Genomic DNA, 15,537 nt, shown 5'->3' on the forward strand with positions numbered 1-15,537 from the left:
CAGAATGAGCGAGTATTTTATTACACCATGGTGACGTTCATTTAAATCTACACTAAAAACGATCAATCTTCTGTACCCATCCACGTTATATGTACCAGACTAATGGAAGAAACTGGGATAGATGGTGTTGGGTTTCCCAAACAGATGTTTTCCTGTATGCATACAGCTTTATAATGAAGCGACAACTGCGTGGCGATTCTGGCTGAAAGTCGGCTTTTGTTTTACAGGCACAATCCAGGAAAATGACCATTAAATATTCATAAATAGGATGCACATGAAAAGTAAAGGGGGTGTGAATGAAACCATCAGCGTCGAGATGCTCTCAAGGAGAAACACGGCTATGAAGGCATACACAGCGACGCCGGACAGGAGGGCTGGTGCACACCGAGCTGCAGCCTGAACGCTGCTGCAAAAATCCCATTTATCTGCATCCAAGCAGACGCATCAAAAGACAGGACGGACACCCAGCACAGGAAAGCGACAGACTATTGTAACCCCTGCTAAACGACAACATCCATAGAGAAGATACAGAAGAAGAAGAGCTGTTTACAGGAAGCAGACAATGCGTTCACAGCAAGTCCCAGCAAGACTGGCAAAGGTCCCATTAATATTTCTTATCTAAATTAGCGTAGCGGGTACACTATTACTCCTGAGCGTCAACTGCATTTTACACCGTGGACAATCCAAATATATTAAAATAGAAAAATAGTTTCTACCCTTCACTGCCTTTTTAGTGGAAGCAACGTGAGAAACAAACTCGGACATGTGACCATTCACGTAAAAGGACATTGTGAGGATATATTTTTTTGGGCATATAGATCAGAAGGCGGGGGGTGGATATTAGTGGAGCTGTACATGAGCCCTGTAGGTAAAAATTAATGGGGCCCACCACCTTTTACGGTCTACCACAGGCGTCAGCAACCTTTGGCACGCCAGCTATTGTGAAACTACAATTCCCAGCGTGCACCAACACCCCGTGACTGGAATACTAAAGCCTTGGGCTGTCAGGGCATGCTGAGAGTTGTAGTTTCACAACTGCGGGAGTGCCGAAGGTTGCGGCCTCCTGTTTGCATGCAGGAAATTGTGTCGATTCTGTTCTTGGCCAGAGCCCTTTTTGGTCTGGATCCAAATCGGTCATAAGGGTGGGGGCTAGCAATCCTGGTGCGGAGTCTTCAGAATAAATATTTTCTGGTGTGGGTTCTAATAAAGGATATGACCGTCTACGCTTAGCAACCGATTAAACGAATGGGAAATCTACAGGGGAACCCCTAAACACTCAAATCAGTACAGGTATCTGTACATTAGTGGTGGTCCCAGCTCCTGGACCGCCACCATTGCTACCATCAGAATACCCTTTAAAATAATGTTCCACCCATTATGACCTGCTGCCCATTGAATGCCGTGAAAAAACGGCAATGAAAACCTGTTCTTTAAAGCATAACCCCGCAAAAGTACGTAAAAATATGTAATACGTATACGCTACATCAGCTACAGTTCTAAAATATACATGAATGGTCCCCATAGAAACCTCCATAAACGCTGTGGACATGGAGATATATTGCATCCCATATGACTGCAGCAATGTTATCCAGCAATAAAACCGCAGCCTTATAATATTTAATAAATCATTGTGGTGGTCGAGTGAAAACAATCCAGGTAATGTATGAAAAAAAGAAGCTGGATTCTGCCCACTCCGGAAAAACACCACCACGGGGGTAGATAAATGCAGCCAACAACAGGTATCAGGGCAGGCTGAACTGACCCAATCAAGATCACTTATCGGTAATTTGCGGCAACCCTCAGTCTGCACCATGGGGGGCGCCGCTTAGCAGATGAAATGCTTTATAAACTATCACTTACTCAGCAGCTCATTTAGCAAAACAAAGCATTTCTGTAACGTGCAGTGTAAATGGCTTTCAATGCATCTGACAGGTACCGGCGAGGGAGACACATCAGCCGAGGATGAAGAGGAATATATACGGAGACCGCACTGCGCAGATGGGAAGCTGGCAGACAGCGAAGAGAGAAAATTATACAGAGGAGACCAAGTAATCCAGCAATTGTCTCGGCTTTAAACAAACGACAGTGGTTATTACCGAACAAAACCACGAAATTGACGAAACCCACGATGTCTAATTGCAGAATGGTGGCTGTTCAATGACAGGGAACCTCCAGTGTAATATTCAGCTTCTGTAAGAGTCCTCAGTATTGCAACTACCGGTCAGTCAAAGCGGTTGTCTCGAGATAGACATTGATGGTATATGACTAGGATATGCCACCAATGTCCAATGAGCTAAGAAAACAATGTACAACTTTGTCTCCGCTTCACTTTTTCCAGCGGGCTGCCTGGTCCGTCATTGACTGTTGGGCGGACCATGCGAGAAAGTGAAGCAGAACCAACAGGAGAGAGTGACGGTGCATTCCTAGCACCGAAACTCCATTCTAGACATCAGCGGGGGTCACAGAAGTCAGACCCTGGCGATCAGACATCAGAGATATATTAGAGATCAGTTTTTGCAATAGAGCTCCAAATCCCCTTACACATAGATTTAAGACTTAACATGCTGCCAGCCTGTGAATGTGATGCAGACTGCGAATCCTTTATCTTAAGAGTTGTGGAGAGCACGTTACATGATCCACACACCACCCTCTGTATAAGGGCTTATTCAGACGAACATGGAATACGTCCGGGTGATGGCCTTTAAAACCACGTCCTTCACATGGACACGTGTATTTCAATGGGGCCACTGTTTCAACAGACCGTGAGAAGGGTCCATTGAAGAATAGAACAGGTCCTATTTTCTTCAGTTTTCACGGATCCCTCCATAGACTCAAGTCTATGGGGATCCGTGAAAACGGGAGCCACGCGGGGGCAATGCGGATGTGAAAAACTGCCCTTTTTCTCGTCCGGGTTTCCCTACGTTCTGAATAAGGCCTAACACTCTGGGAGGCTCCTTAGTGAAATTACATTCACTAGTAATGATTTTATAGGGCACTAATCTAATTCAGTGGTTCCCAAAATCCTTCATACCATGGAAGCCCAAACAAGAGACCCCACATTGGAACCCTAACCCGTGCTCCACACAGACTGCATTACACCTAACTGCTGTGGGGATGTCGCTACTGCGGGCTGCGCATGTTCACAGTGGCCAGGTGACGCGTCCTTAGCATGGTCAAATCAACAACACAAAGCCAAAAATCATTGATAGCCCAAACTTTCTACAGATATATGTTGCCCTTTTAGGCCACTAACTGCAAAACAACCCCCTAACAATGCTGGAATAATGCACATGACCCCTTTATCAGACCCCAACCAATTAGATCCACGACCCCTAAAATGAAAAAAAAAAAAACCTGACCCCAATAGACAGCAGTACTGATCTGCGAAAACTGAAGGGGATAGCTAAAGGGTTTGTTTCTTTTATCAAATATATGCTAAGAACAGAAAAGTGGATAAAAAAAAAAAGCAACACAAAAAACAAACAATACTCACCAGTTCAATCAGTCTTTGTTGACTTGTGATGGTGTGCCGTTCATGCACGTGACTGGTGAGGCCAGTGATTTGCTCTAGTAGCATGAACGTCACACCATCACAAGAACTAGCGGGCACCACCGCAGCATCGGGAGGTTGAACAAGGCGAGTATGGAGAGGTTTTTTTAATCCAGGAAGCTGCTTTTTGGTTTTTTTTGCTTTTAGCACTTTTTTTTTTTTTTTTTTTTTAAAGTCCTGGACAACCCCTCTAACATACGCTGCTGTAGAGGAAGCGATGCGTACAGCCCTCTGAGGATGTTAGTCTTGTTTACACAGTTAATGTCGCCGGCAAACACGCAGTTCACATTGGCCTCCATTACCAGGAATCTGCCCGCAGAACCTCAATGTAGCTGCATTTTAATACTGTCCATGCACCTTTATATTAAGTCTCGTCTTCCTTCCTACAATGTCTGACTAAGCTTCCTGATTGTACATCCTGACTATGTTCTCATTCCCTTGACATGATGTATGGGGGGAGGGGGGGTAATTTTATAAGAAAATAGAAAGTCTCTGGGATCCGGGGTCACCAGCGTTGCTAATATTAGCATGCTAGACTGAAAACTGAATAGAAATAACTGAAAACCTGGATATAGGAAATGAGCCACCTAATACATAAAGGAATGCTCATTTTCCCACTTGCCGGCTCATCCAATGCTTCCGAGCGTTTGTGTGCAACGAACCTCAAGGTTACAGAAAACATGACAAGTGTTTTTTCTAAAAAAAAAAATATAATAATTTTTGTAGAGTTGGACGAGTAAAGGACAAAAGCAAAAAAAAATATCATTTCGGTTGGATGCTTGCCTGGTCTAACAACTCAATTTATTATCCATGTCTCTGAGGACGGCACACCCGGCCACACCACGTCAATCCAGGACATGATAGATGATCAGCACTTCCACTTACAATGACTAACTCTTCTTAATGGGCGACATAATGTATCTCATTGAATAATGAACCCGCAGAGAACTCACAAATAATCCAAGGAAAAGGCAGAAACAAGAACAACACTTTGTCTCGGCATCGGGAAGGTTTACTTTTACATCAATGTTAATCATCTTTATGTGCTGGCCATACACAGTAGATAAACGTTAGCCAAATCCGCTGATATCCACAGGATTGACAGGCTAATGTGTATGGGGGTCTGATTTCAACATGCCTGATCCCTTAAGGCCCTATTACACCGGCTGATTTTGGCCGATGCAGAGAGTGCCGATCAACATCACATTGTTGATCGGCGCTCGTTTGCTCCGGTCACACGAAGCTATGGCTGGGGACGAGTGGTCGTTACGCCGATCGCTCGTCCCCATACAGCATCATGTCGGCAGGGCATGTCTCTGTTTACACATGGAGATGTGCGGTCAACGACGATAATATTTTACTTTCGTAAAACGATACGACCAGCAGATGATCGAGAATTTGCGTGTTCATTTGCTGATCGATGTCCTGTTTACACAGAGAAATTATCGTTCCATGAACGCTTGCCTGCCCGATAATCGCCAAGTGTAAAACCCCCTTTAGTCCTGCAGGAGATACGTGGCAGCCAGAGGTCTGTCAGCGTCTTATTCTCCTATTCCACTGAAATAAATGCACGCTTGACAAAGTTAATTGTGGAGTTGTTCGTCCGACAACTATAAGAAGCGTATGGCCAGTTTTGGGGGTACAGAGCAACAACACGATGGAAACATTTATCTTCAACTGTAACAAAAACTTTTAAAAAACTTTTGACATGTCAGAAGAAGGTTTGATCAGTGGGGGTCAGTGTACTGAGACTTCCACCGATCGCTAAAACGGAGCGGGAGAAGTGCTCGGGTGAGTCCTGTGCCTCTTCGGTTCGGCTTTCCTTGGAAAGCCAAGCAAGTGGTGTACGGACTTACATTTTCTAGGATAGAATAACTCCTCATATAAGCTGCCTATTTAGACGAGATATTTTACTTCCATTAGAACTATTTTCCCACTAAAGCAACAAACGCTCGCTGTTCCCATAATGGGGGGGGGGGGGGGGGTCTCTGAGATTACTATATACAAGCACTGTGCTAATAAGAGATTTTTGTTTTTATATATTTTTAATTCTTTAGAGTAGATCAGACAAATATTCTGGCTAGATTGGAATAAGCTATGTATAAACCAAGCCTTAGGCCTAATTTACACGAGCGTAATATACGCGCGTGCGACGCGCGTGCTTTTCACGCGTCGTACACACCTATATTACTCTATGGGGCTGTGCAGACGATGCGTGAACTTTGCGCTGCGCGAGTGCGTGGCGTAAAACTCACGACATGTTCTATAATCGTGCGTTTTTCGAGCATCACGCACCCATTGAGGTCAATGGGTGCGTGAAAACCACGCATGCCGCACGGAAGCACTTCCGTGCGAACTGCGTGATTCGCGCAAGGGCTGTCAAACTGAATGTAAACAGAAAAGCACCACGTGCTTTTCTGTTTACAAACATCCGAACGGAGTGTCTTAGACATGAGCGAACCGAACTTTACCGGGTTCGGCCGAACTCGGCAGGAGACAGTCACTGTGCAGGGTGCTGAAAGAGTTAAACTGGTTCAGCACCCTGGACAGTGCCTTCCGATTCCAATATACGTGAACGTGTCAAAAAAAAAAAAAAAAAAAGTTCTGACTTACCGATAACTCCTGGCTTCTTCCTCCAGTCTGACCTCCCGGGATGACAATTCAGTCCAAGTGACAGCTGCAGCCAATCACAAGCCAAGCACAGGCTGCAGCGGTCACATGGACTGCCACGTCATCCAGGGAGGTGGGGCCAGATGTCAAGAGAGGCGCGTCACCAAGGACGCGTCACCAAGGCAACGGCCGGGAAGTTCTCGGTAAGTACGTACCTCTTTTTTTTTAAACAAGTTACGCGATATTGTGTTCGGCATTCACTGTCGAGGGTGCTGAAAGAGTTACTGCCGATCAGTTAGCTCTTTCAGCACCTTGGACAGTGACGGGCGTCAACTAGCCTCATCTCTATGATGGCGGCTGCGCGAAAATCACGCAGCCGCGCATCATACACGGATGACACACGGAGCTGTCAAGTGCCTTTTGCGCACGCAAAAAGCGGCGTTTTTTGCGCGCGCAAAACGCACACTCGTGTAAATGAGGCCTCAGGATGCACTAAAGATTAAAGTCGGACAAACCATCAGATCTCGGCGGGACAGCATAAGCCATGATTTTTTGGGGACTGAACAACCCCTTTAAAAGGTGTTCAACATTAGAAAAACCTGGCTGCTTTCTTCCACAAACAGAGCCACACCTTATGCACAGGTGGAGTCTGGTATTGCAGCTCAAGCCCATTCACTTATACAACTTCGCTATGGTGAGGAATTGAAACAAACAAGACAAAAATCCCCTTAAAGCCAAGTGGGTGAAGGAAACCTTCTTCCGGCACATATCGTCACGGTCGATAATCTCCATAAACATTGACATTTTCTTTTATGGAGCTACAATAAAAGTTTAGTAAACTACCGGGTGTTTTAAGCGATGCGGATGGGACATTTGTTTTTTTTGCATTTAGCATTCCATTAAATAGTACTTAATACTTCTATATTTATGACCACTTTAAGTGAAGGGAGAAACAAGCCAGCTGTCAAAACGCCAGTCACAGCAGTCGCTGCCAGAGCATTAACATTCATTAAAATCAATGGAAGTTTAAGATCTATCAGCAAGGAACGAATGTCGGTCAGTGTCAACCCTGAAACGCTCAATGATTAAATACGTTCACCCAAGTTGCCACGGTTAAGAAAGGTATCTCTACACAACGTACCAGCCGAAAGCTAAAATATTAGTTCTGCAGGGCGCCTTACAAACTGAATGCTTATATATTCACTATTCCATAATCCTTTTTTACCTGAATTATATAGAATTTTCATCTAAAACAACAAATAATTTAACAAAAACGTATGTCCAAGTATCATTGTTACAGATGAAGCTTTCGTGGTATTGTCCGGTCTCCGCTCACTCCTCCTGGGGCCTATGGATTTTCCAGGACGTGTCACACGGATCTCCAAGCCACTGAGTGGCTACAAAGCAATACAACCATCCCCTCTTAATAAGCAAGCGGGTATTCAGACCGTGCCGTTTTGCCGCGCAGCTGAAAACTACACTGCAAAACAATTGTTTTTACTGCGACTTGCCGCGGTTTTGCAGTTCGCATGGAAACGGCGGCGAAAACGCATATGGTTTTGCAGTGCGGTTTTTGGCTGTGCGGAACGTATAGCTGACCACATCATACATACTAATATATATGTATTTCATCTCAATTCAGAATTACCCATTGACACCTACCTTCATATTTCTCCAGGGTCTGGATGACACTTGGCAGCTGGTTCACAGCCTGGTAGAGTCGGTAACAATCTTGCAGGTTTGCATTTTGTCTTTGGAACTTTTTGGCCAAGCGGTTAAGATCTGGGAAGCGACGAAGTAAATCTTCCTGCAGACACTGCCGGAGCTCAGCATCGGTCACAAACGCTTCCACCAGGTTCAACCTGTGAATGACGGAATATGTCAGCGTTGTGTAATCTTCCCTGCATCATATAATTAGCAGAATGTCCCTATAAGCAGATTTATGGGTAACACCAGTACAACTGAACAGGTTTTGCACCCATTGCCGTCTACCATAAAACCATTCTGCCTCTTCGGCCTCCATCACTCAGGGGATTTGTAAGGTGTTTTTTTCTATGCATTTTTTCTGGCAGTATTTATTTTATTTTGTAACATTTTATACACGCATTTATGGCGTTTTTTAAGTCTTATAAAGAAGTCTACGGAAAAACGCCATATCGAGCATGTTGGGTTGTGAAAGAAAAACGCCAATGACCCCAAGAATGCCACAAACCAAGAACGCTTTGCATGTACGGTGGCGTTGTCTACATTTCACTATAGACTTAAAAATTAAAACATCTGCCCACGGTGTTTAGAACTTAAAAAGAAAAAAAAAAGGCGTGAGAAATACCAAAGAAAACGCTGCAATACTGCGCGAGTCCAGTCTCCAGGTGGACAAACACCTCAGACTTAACGCTCAGTCGACTGACAGCTTTTCCTCCTAGACCCCTCCCCATACACAGTGCATTCAATGGGGAGAGGAGAATAAGCGGCTACCGGACACCCTCTTCTGCGAGGAAAAAAGGATTGAGCATGTTGAAATCCAACATGACCGATCTTTCTTTCCCCCTTACATCTGTTGTCGGGAGAGTCAAAACACCCATTAGATGGTTGGCCGCCCCGCAGAATTCGGCAGGTTCAGCCGACCTTCGTCTGATGTGTATGGGCACCTTACGTGAGCAGCGGGACTATAGATCGCTCTGCTCTGAATATTGAGCCAGTTATTTCAAGCAACAGCGACCAACTAATGGGAGACTGCAATGTGCAGGAAAAACCCTGTGACTCAAGATCGGGAGATTGAGAAATCAGAGCCCGTCTGTCCAGTCATCTAGCGACCTGATAAATGGGGCGAGGATTGGCCGGCACTGCTTCGTATGTCTGTAAATTACTGTCCATGGGCCATCTCCACACTTCTGACTGGTCACGTATCCTCTACATATGGTTGTATGGAGTCCATGCAGCTGAAGACACATGACCTAGTTAAGTGAATTTCTAGATTGGCGCCACCTTAAGAAAGTATTATGTAAAATGGTCTTTAACGCATGGAAGAACCCCACACTACTCATGAGTCAACACATCCTACATATCATTTACAAGCCCATAACCCACCGCTTTTTGGGTACAGTAGCCTCATACATTGCCAACGTTGTGCTATGTCAACATCCACATCAATGTCCACATACTACTACGTCTCAAGCTGGTCAGTGTGTAGACATTGATAGGGATTTTAATCCACACATCATGCAGTTTACAGCAGGTTTTGGTGTAATTGGACAAACATTTCGTTGATGTAAAATGTACGACAAATTTGCAACTTCTCTCGTCACTTGCTAAATTTGGAAAGTGGCGAGAAGACGGCGTGGTCTCCAAGGAGATGCAGTTTTAGTAAAATTTATTAAGTATAAAGCCGGAAAACGGCACAAATCTAAACCTGCTCAATGCGGCAAATATGTTTTGTGCCTCTCAGACCGTGCAAAATGCGTTCTCAAATTCATTAGCAGGCGTGAACCCATTACATCGGTATTCGTAAATGTGGCCCTATGCCCAAATAACACTTCCGCAGCACAGAACAGGAAGCATTGTCATAGGGACACTGGGAAATGCTAATGCAGACTTTGGGCCTCTAGGTTCACTCTATAGAATTTCCCCAGAGGTATTTTTTATTTATTTTTTTAACAGGGGTTCCTCGGAAAATTGCTGCAGCAAACGCGGTCTCTTTTACAGTAAGGATAGACGGATTCCTGCCGGCGTACAGGCGCATGATGTGTAGGTCGGGCAACAAAACTCAGCCAGAGAATTACAAAATGCTTTGCCACACATGGAGAATTTTTTGAGATAGCGGTAAAAGGAAACCGCATGAAAGGAACATTTTGTTTCTTTTTAGGGACTACCCATGTTGGGATTAACACCTTCAGATGTGGATCACAAGGACTTGTAAGGAACCCATTTTTAAATTCCCTGCATTTGCTCTGCATGATCGCCCATTCTCTCAATGCTCTGCACACGCAGACTGATGACATCCACGACAGCTCGTATCTACAGTGCTTCGCTTTTACAGGCCGCCATATATATAGATATATATAGATATATATAGATATATATAGATATATATAGATATATAGGGGTTTCTCATTTCTTTAATTCCAATTAAAAACCTGTCTCCGTTCCGTTTGTCAGTTTGTCATCAGTTATACTTTGTTTTTAACGGATCGATTTTTCTCTTCAAATCCTTCTTGCTTTAGGGCATGTTCACATCACCGTTCGCTTCCCGTTCCGGGGTTCCGTTGGAGGTTTCCGTCGGGTGAACCTCGCAACGGAAAGTGAAACCACAGCTTCCGTTTCAGTCACCATTCCGGCAGGTTTCCATTTTAACGATGGAATCAATAGAGGAGTCAACTGCGGTATGCGTTTTGTCGGAAAACCCAAAACCTGCCGGAATGGTGACGAACGGAAACCATTAGCGATGTTTCCGTCACCATTGATATCAATGGTGACTGAAACGGAAGCTGTGGTTTCAGTTTGACTTTCCGTTGCGGGGTTCACCCGACGGAAACTTCCGACGGAACCCCGGAACGGAAAGCGAATGGTGATGTGAACAGGCCCTTACCGCTCAGGCTCTGTTCACATCTGCGTTGGGATCCCGTTCTGAAGTTTTGTCTGAGGTTTCCGACACAAACGGACACCGTGGGAAGCCAGCGGTTTCCGTTTGTCTCTTGTGCACCGGATCTATCATTTTGCCAGAAGCAACAGCGTAGTCCGTCATTTTTCCGGAAGCAATAGCGTAGTTAACTACGCTATTGCTTCCGGCAAAACGACAGTTTCGGTGCACAAAAGGGACAAACGGAAACCACAGGCACCGGCTCCGTCACCATTGAAATCAAAACGGATCCATTAAACGTAATGCATAACCGATACAAATGGATGGAAAATCAGTTTATATCCTTCATCTATTGACTTCAATGCTTTAAAAAAAAAAAAAAAAAAAAGTAAGTCCCTTCCATCAGGATTCCGTCATTTTTGATGGACACAATAGCGCGGCAGGCTACGCGATTGCTTCAGTCAAAAAAACGTAAACCTGACAAAACGGAGCCGGAGCTTTTACTTCCGTTCTTGTGGTCCTCTGACGGGTCCGCTAGAACGGAAGGCACAACGCAGATGTGAACGAAGCCTAAAACAAAATAAACACGAAGCAGAAAAAGAGGAGACAGGACGGGGATTGTGACAACATTTTACTATTACGGCTTCCCGTCTGTGTCACATAATCCGTACTCCTCGAAGCTTGTGGACGAACCTACAAAATAATACAGTCCTTTTAAGCCCACAAGGACAAAGGTTTCATTCAGCCGGCAGAGCGGATCCGGACGTATCTCATACACACGTCTATTAGGAGACACAGGGCAGAACCTTCCACTAAGAGAATAAACCCCGTAGACAGCTCTGATTCTGTCATTTCTTCCTACACGAGGCTCCACTAAAAACACACTGCAATGCAGAGAGGGAGGGAGCGCGAGGACTGCAGTCACAACACAGAATGGATTTCTAGTAACGAGTCAGAGCCGCACGCCTCTTATATAGTAGTCAGTGCTCACGTACATCATCCTGCAGAAAACACCGGAAAAGTGCTGATAAAAAGAGGTGTATATTAGTGAAGGTGGAAAGGAAAACTCCTCACAAGTAATCCTATATATTTACTGTTACTTTAAGAACGCCAACATAATCCGCTGCGCGTTATATTCATTCCCATTCATTCTAATTTTCAGCTCTCAGACAATAGACGCACAGGGAGTCGTTTTACAGATCAGTATTTTTTTGGGTTTGTGGCAGGAAACAGAACTATAGCGACGCTAAAAAAATCCAGCTAAAAAGCAATTTTCTATTACAGCTCTCCTTATGACGGCCAAATAAAGATATCACACAGCCCCCCCCCCCCCCCCCCCCCGAGGTGGACGGGGGCGGGGTAAAGCGTGTAATTTACGGTAATGAGCACAATGTGATTTTCCGCCCCGCAGTCATCCCTCGGCCATATTCAGCAATGAGAGGGATCACGTGATCCTCTGCGATGGATCACTGACAGGAGCGGATATATCGCACTGCTGGTGCTATAGCAATCACTACATTAGCTGAAGAGTCCGGTCCTAAATGCTAAAGTCTTAAGAGAAGATATTAAAGGGGTTGTCAAGGATTAGAAAAACATGGCGGCTTTTTTTTTCTTCCCAAAAACAGCACCACACCTGTCCATGGGGCAAGTCTGGTATTGCACCTCAGCTCCATTGAAGTGAATGGAGTGGACAGATGTAGTGATGTTTTGTAAGAAAGCAGCCATGTTATCTTGGAAACACCTTCAAAAAGTACACTTCTGGCAAACGCGCGCGCTTATAATAGACACAATACCCCCCCATGTAAACGTCGTTCCGGACAACCTTGGAAAACGTCTGCAGAGAAGAGTCACACTCGTGATTGGTAAGGACGGGTTCTTTTCTACATATCAACCGAAAAGGGCAGATCACGGTCTTGTATTGATCTCCTGTCGGAAGCTTAAAACAAAACACAGGCTATAGAAAAGTCTCCTGCTGGGTCTAACGTGGTGTATCAAGAGCCGCACAGCCCTCCATGGGGTTTCCACTCAGTAATGTCTTAAATCTCAGATCAACCGGATATTCAGAGCACTTTAGTCCATATCTATAATTCCCATAACGTTTAAAAAGGACAGGTGGTCACCTTAAAGGGTAACTAAACGTTTGACAAACTTCTGACGTGTCATAGTGACATGTCAGAAGTTTGGACTGGTGGTGGTCCGAGCACTGAGACCCCCACCAATCGCTAGAACGAAGCAGCTGAAGGTCTCGTGTGAGCGCCGAGTCGCTTCGTGTCTGTTCAGATTTTTTCGGAAAGCCGATGTATCGGAGTACGGGCTTATAGACTTTCTATTGAGTGCGTACACCGATAGATTTATTTCCAGAAAAAGCCAAAACAGACCTTCAGCTGCTTCGTTCTAGAGATTGGTGGGGGTCTCAGTGCTCGGACCACCACCAATCCAAACTTCTGACATGTCACTATGACACGTCAGAAGTTTGTCAAACGTTTAGCTACACTTTAAAGCTACATGCACACGCTGCATATTTTCCGCCGCAAGATACGCATCAAAAGTGCAGGAAATTCGCAGGTAAAAACTGCACCTAATCGCGTGCTTTGATGCGTAAATTGGTGCGTTTTCATGCCGCGGATTTTGGTGCGTTTTTCCTTAGCTTTAGGCAGATACAATTCGCAAGCGGAAACTCAAGATAAATTGACATGTTGCGGATTATAAAATACACACCGCAGGTCAATTTACGTGCCAAAAAAAAAAAAAGAAAACCTCAGCGTGTTCATGAGAATTCCTGAAATCATTTACTTTGCTGGTACTGGATTGTGCTGCAGATTTGCCACACGTAATAACGCATCGTGTGCATTGAGCCTTAGGGTGACTTCACATGAGAGGCGTTCGCTGAAACAGAACACACTACAAACAACTACCACAACAGCGTTTGTTTAGGTGGCATTTTTTCTTTTGACTTGCATTTTCTGGCTCAGTGGCGTAAGTTAGAGGCATTTTTCTACCATAGACCTCCATAGGTTTTTCTTTACTGCATAAAACATTAAACCACATTGACATTTATTTTTCTCCAGGATAAATCATGAATTGCGGCAAAGAGGAATATATTATAGGGAGAGTTGGCGATTGCCTTCCAAATTGTAAACACTAATTATGCCTAAAACCACACAAGGTGTTCACCACCAATCAATGAACAGTATAATGGAAGGGAAACGTGGAAAAGTGTGCGGGTGTCTAACAGGAAGTATCAACATTAAATCTTTATTGATAGTTAAAAAAAAAAAAATCAACAGTTGGTGTGAGTTTGAGAACGCAGAGATCCCTATTTCTGCATTCTATAGGGACAGTTGGCCCTGTTGTCCTATATTTGCCCAACCGTGCTGGACTACAGTCATCACCTTGGCATAAATAGAAGTGCCTTGAATGATAGATTGGGAGTTTGGCACTTGTCCTCACCTAAACTGTAATGGAAAGACCTGTGCTGACACCGGACTATACGGGTATGTTCACACGGCTTATTTTCGGACGTTTTTCGGGCCGATTAATCGGAAGCAGAACGCCTCCAAACATCTGCCCATTGATTTCAATGGGAAAAACAGCGTTCTGTTCCGACAGGACGGTTTTTTTACGCAGCCGTTAAAAAACGCCTGCCAAAAAGTGCATGTCACTTCTCGAGCCATTTTTCGTTTACTATAGAAAAACAGCTCCAAAAACGGCCGTAAAAAATGCAGCGAAAAACGCGAGTTTGGATAAAAAACGGCTGAAAATTAGGCGGTTTTCCCTTGAAAACCGCTCCGTATTTTCAGACGTTTTTTGCTAAGCGTGTGAACATACACTAAAAAGTGTGAGCTGTTGGCCCTGTTGCGGATTTCCTGAGACTATGGTATAGGATATGCGGATTGGGCAACGCTACATGGTATATGTTGATGAGCAATCCAGTGTAGTCAAAAATACAATGCTTGGGTGCTTTATCTAAACCATGCATAAGGAATACAGGGCAAGTAAAGTAGAGGCTTGTAGCGTAAGCCACTCTCCCAGTGTAAACCTGCTGCCACTAGTGGTCCAGCTGTATGGCAGAGCGCTGGACCCTGCTCACCAATACAAATCTTCCTCCGCTCATGTACTGAACGGAGAAAGCAACAGAGCAGTGAAAGGGAGCGGGCTGAATGCGGGCTATATGAAGCACTGAGTGCTGCTCCTCTGCTTTATAGAGACTCCGCTCGTGTGCAGAGCAAGAACGGCCTGGCGGCTTACGTGAAAGCCGGACCGGGAGGAGAGGTGGGACACACTAAAGGTTAGGTCCTAGCTAGGTTTAGGACTTTACATGAATGTTGATTGTTTAAATAACTTTTCGCCCGACACGCGTTTCGCCGGTATTTAGATTTTTTTATCATCTATTAATAAAGATTTAATTTTAATACTTACTGTTATTCCTCTTTATAATGGAAGGGACAGGGAAAAGTGTGTGGGTGTATATTTGCATCACAATCTTTGAATCATATGATTTGCATTGTGAAAAAAATGCATTAAAAAAAACGTAGGTAGTAAAACACTATTTGGAAAATACAGAAATGGCACAAAAAAAAAAAAAAAAAACATGTACGATTTTGAAAAAAAGTTTTTAGCCACCAGATTTTAGTTTGCTTTTCAGAAGCCTTTTGCTAAAATTAAGCAGCGGCCTGAACGGTTACTATGAGCAGCTCCTCCACTTTTTCCTTGACGCAGTTTTGATAATTCTCGTACTCCCAGTAAAATCACTTTAGCTAAAATTGCACTAAAAACACAACAGTATTTAATATATCCATTT

General features: G+C 44.3%; 1 protein-coding gene across 1 annotated transcript in view; it reads right to left on the reverse strand.

The window, feature by feature from the left end:
* Window positions 1-15,537, reverse strand: part of MSH2 (mutS homolog 2) — a 110,865-nt gene that overhangs the window by 57,178 nt on the left and 38,150 nt on the right. Inside the window, exon 7 of the mRNA XM_075863200.1 lies at window positions 7,823-8,022. Coding sequence (XP_075719315.1) covers window positions 7,823-8,022 — 200 coding nt within the window. The remainder of the gene's footprint in view (window positions 1-7,822; window positions 8,023-15,537) is intronic.

Source organism: Rhinoderma darwinii, chromosome 4, assembly GCF_050947455.1.
Source record: "Rhinoderma darwinii isolate aRhiDar2 chromosome 4, aRhiDar2.hap1, whole genome shotgun sequence".
NCBI lineage: Eukaryota > Metazoa > Chordata > Amphibia > Anura > Rhinodermatidae > Rhinoderma > Rhinoderma darwinii.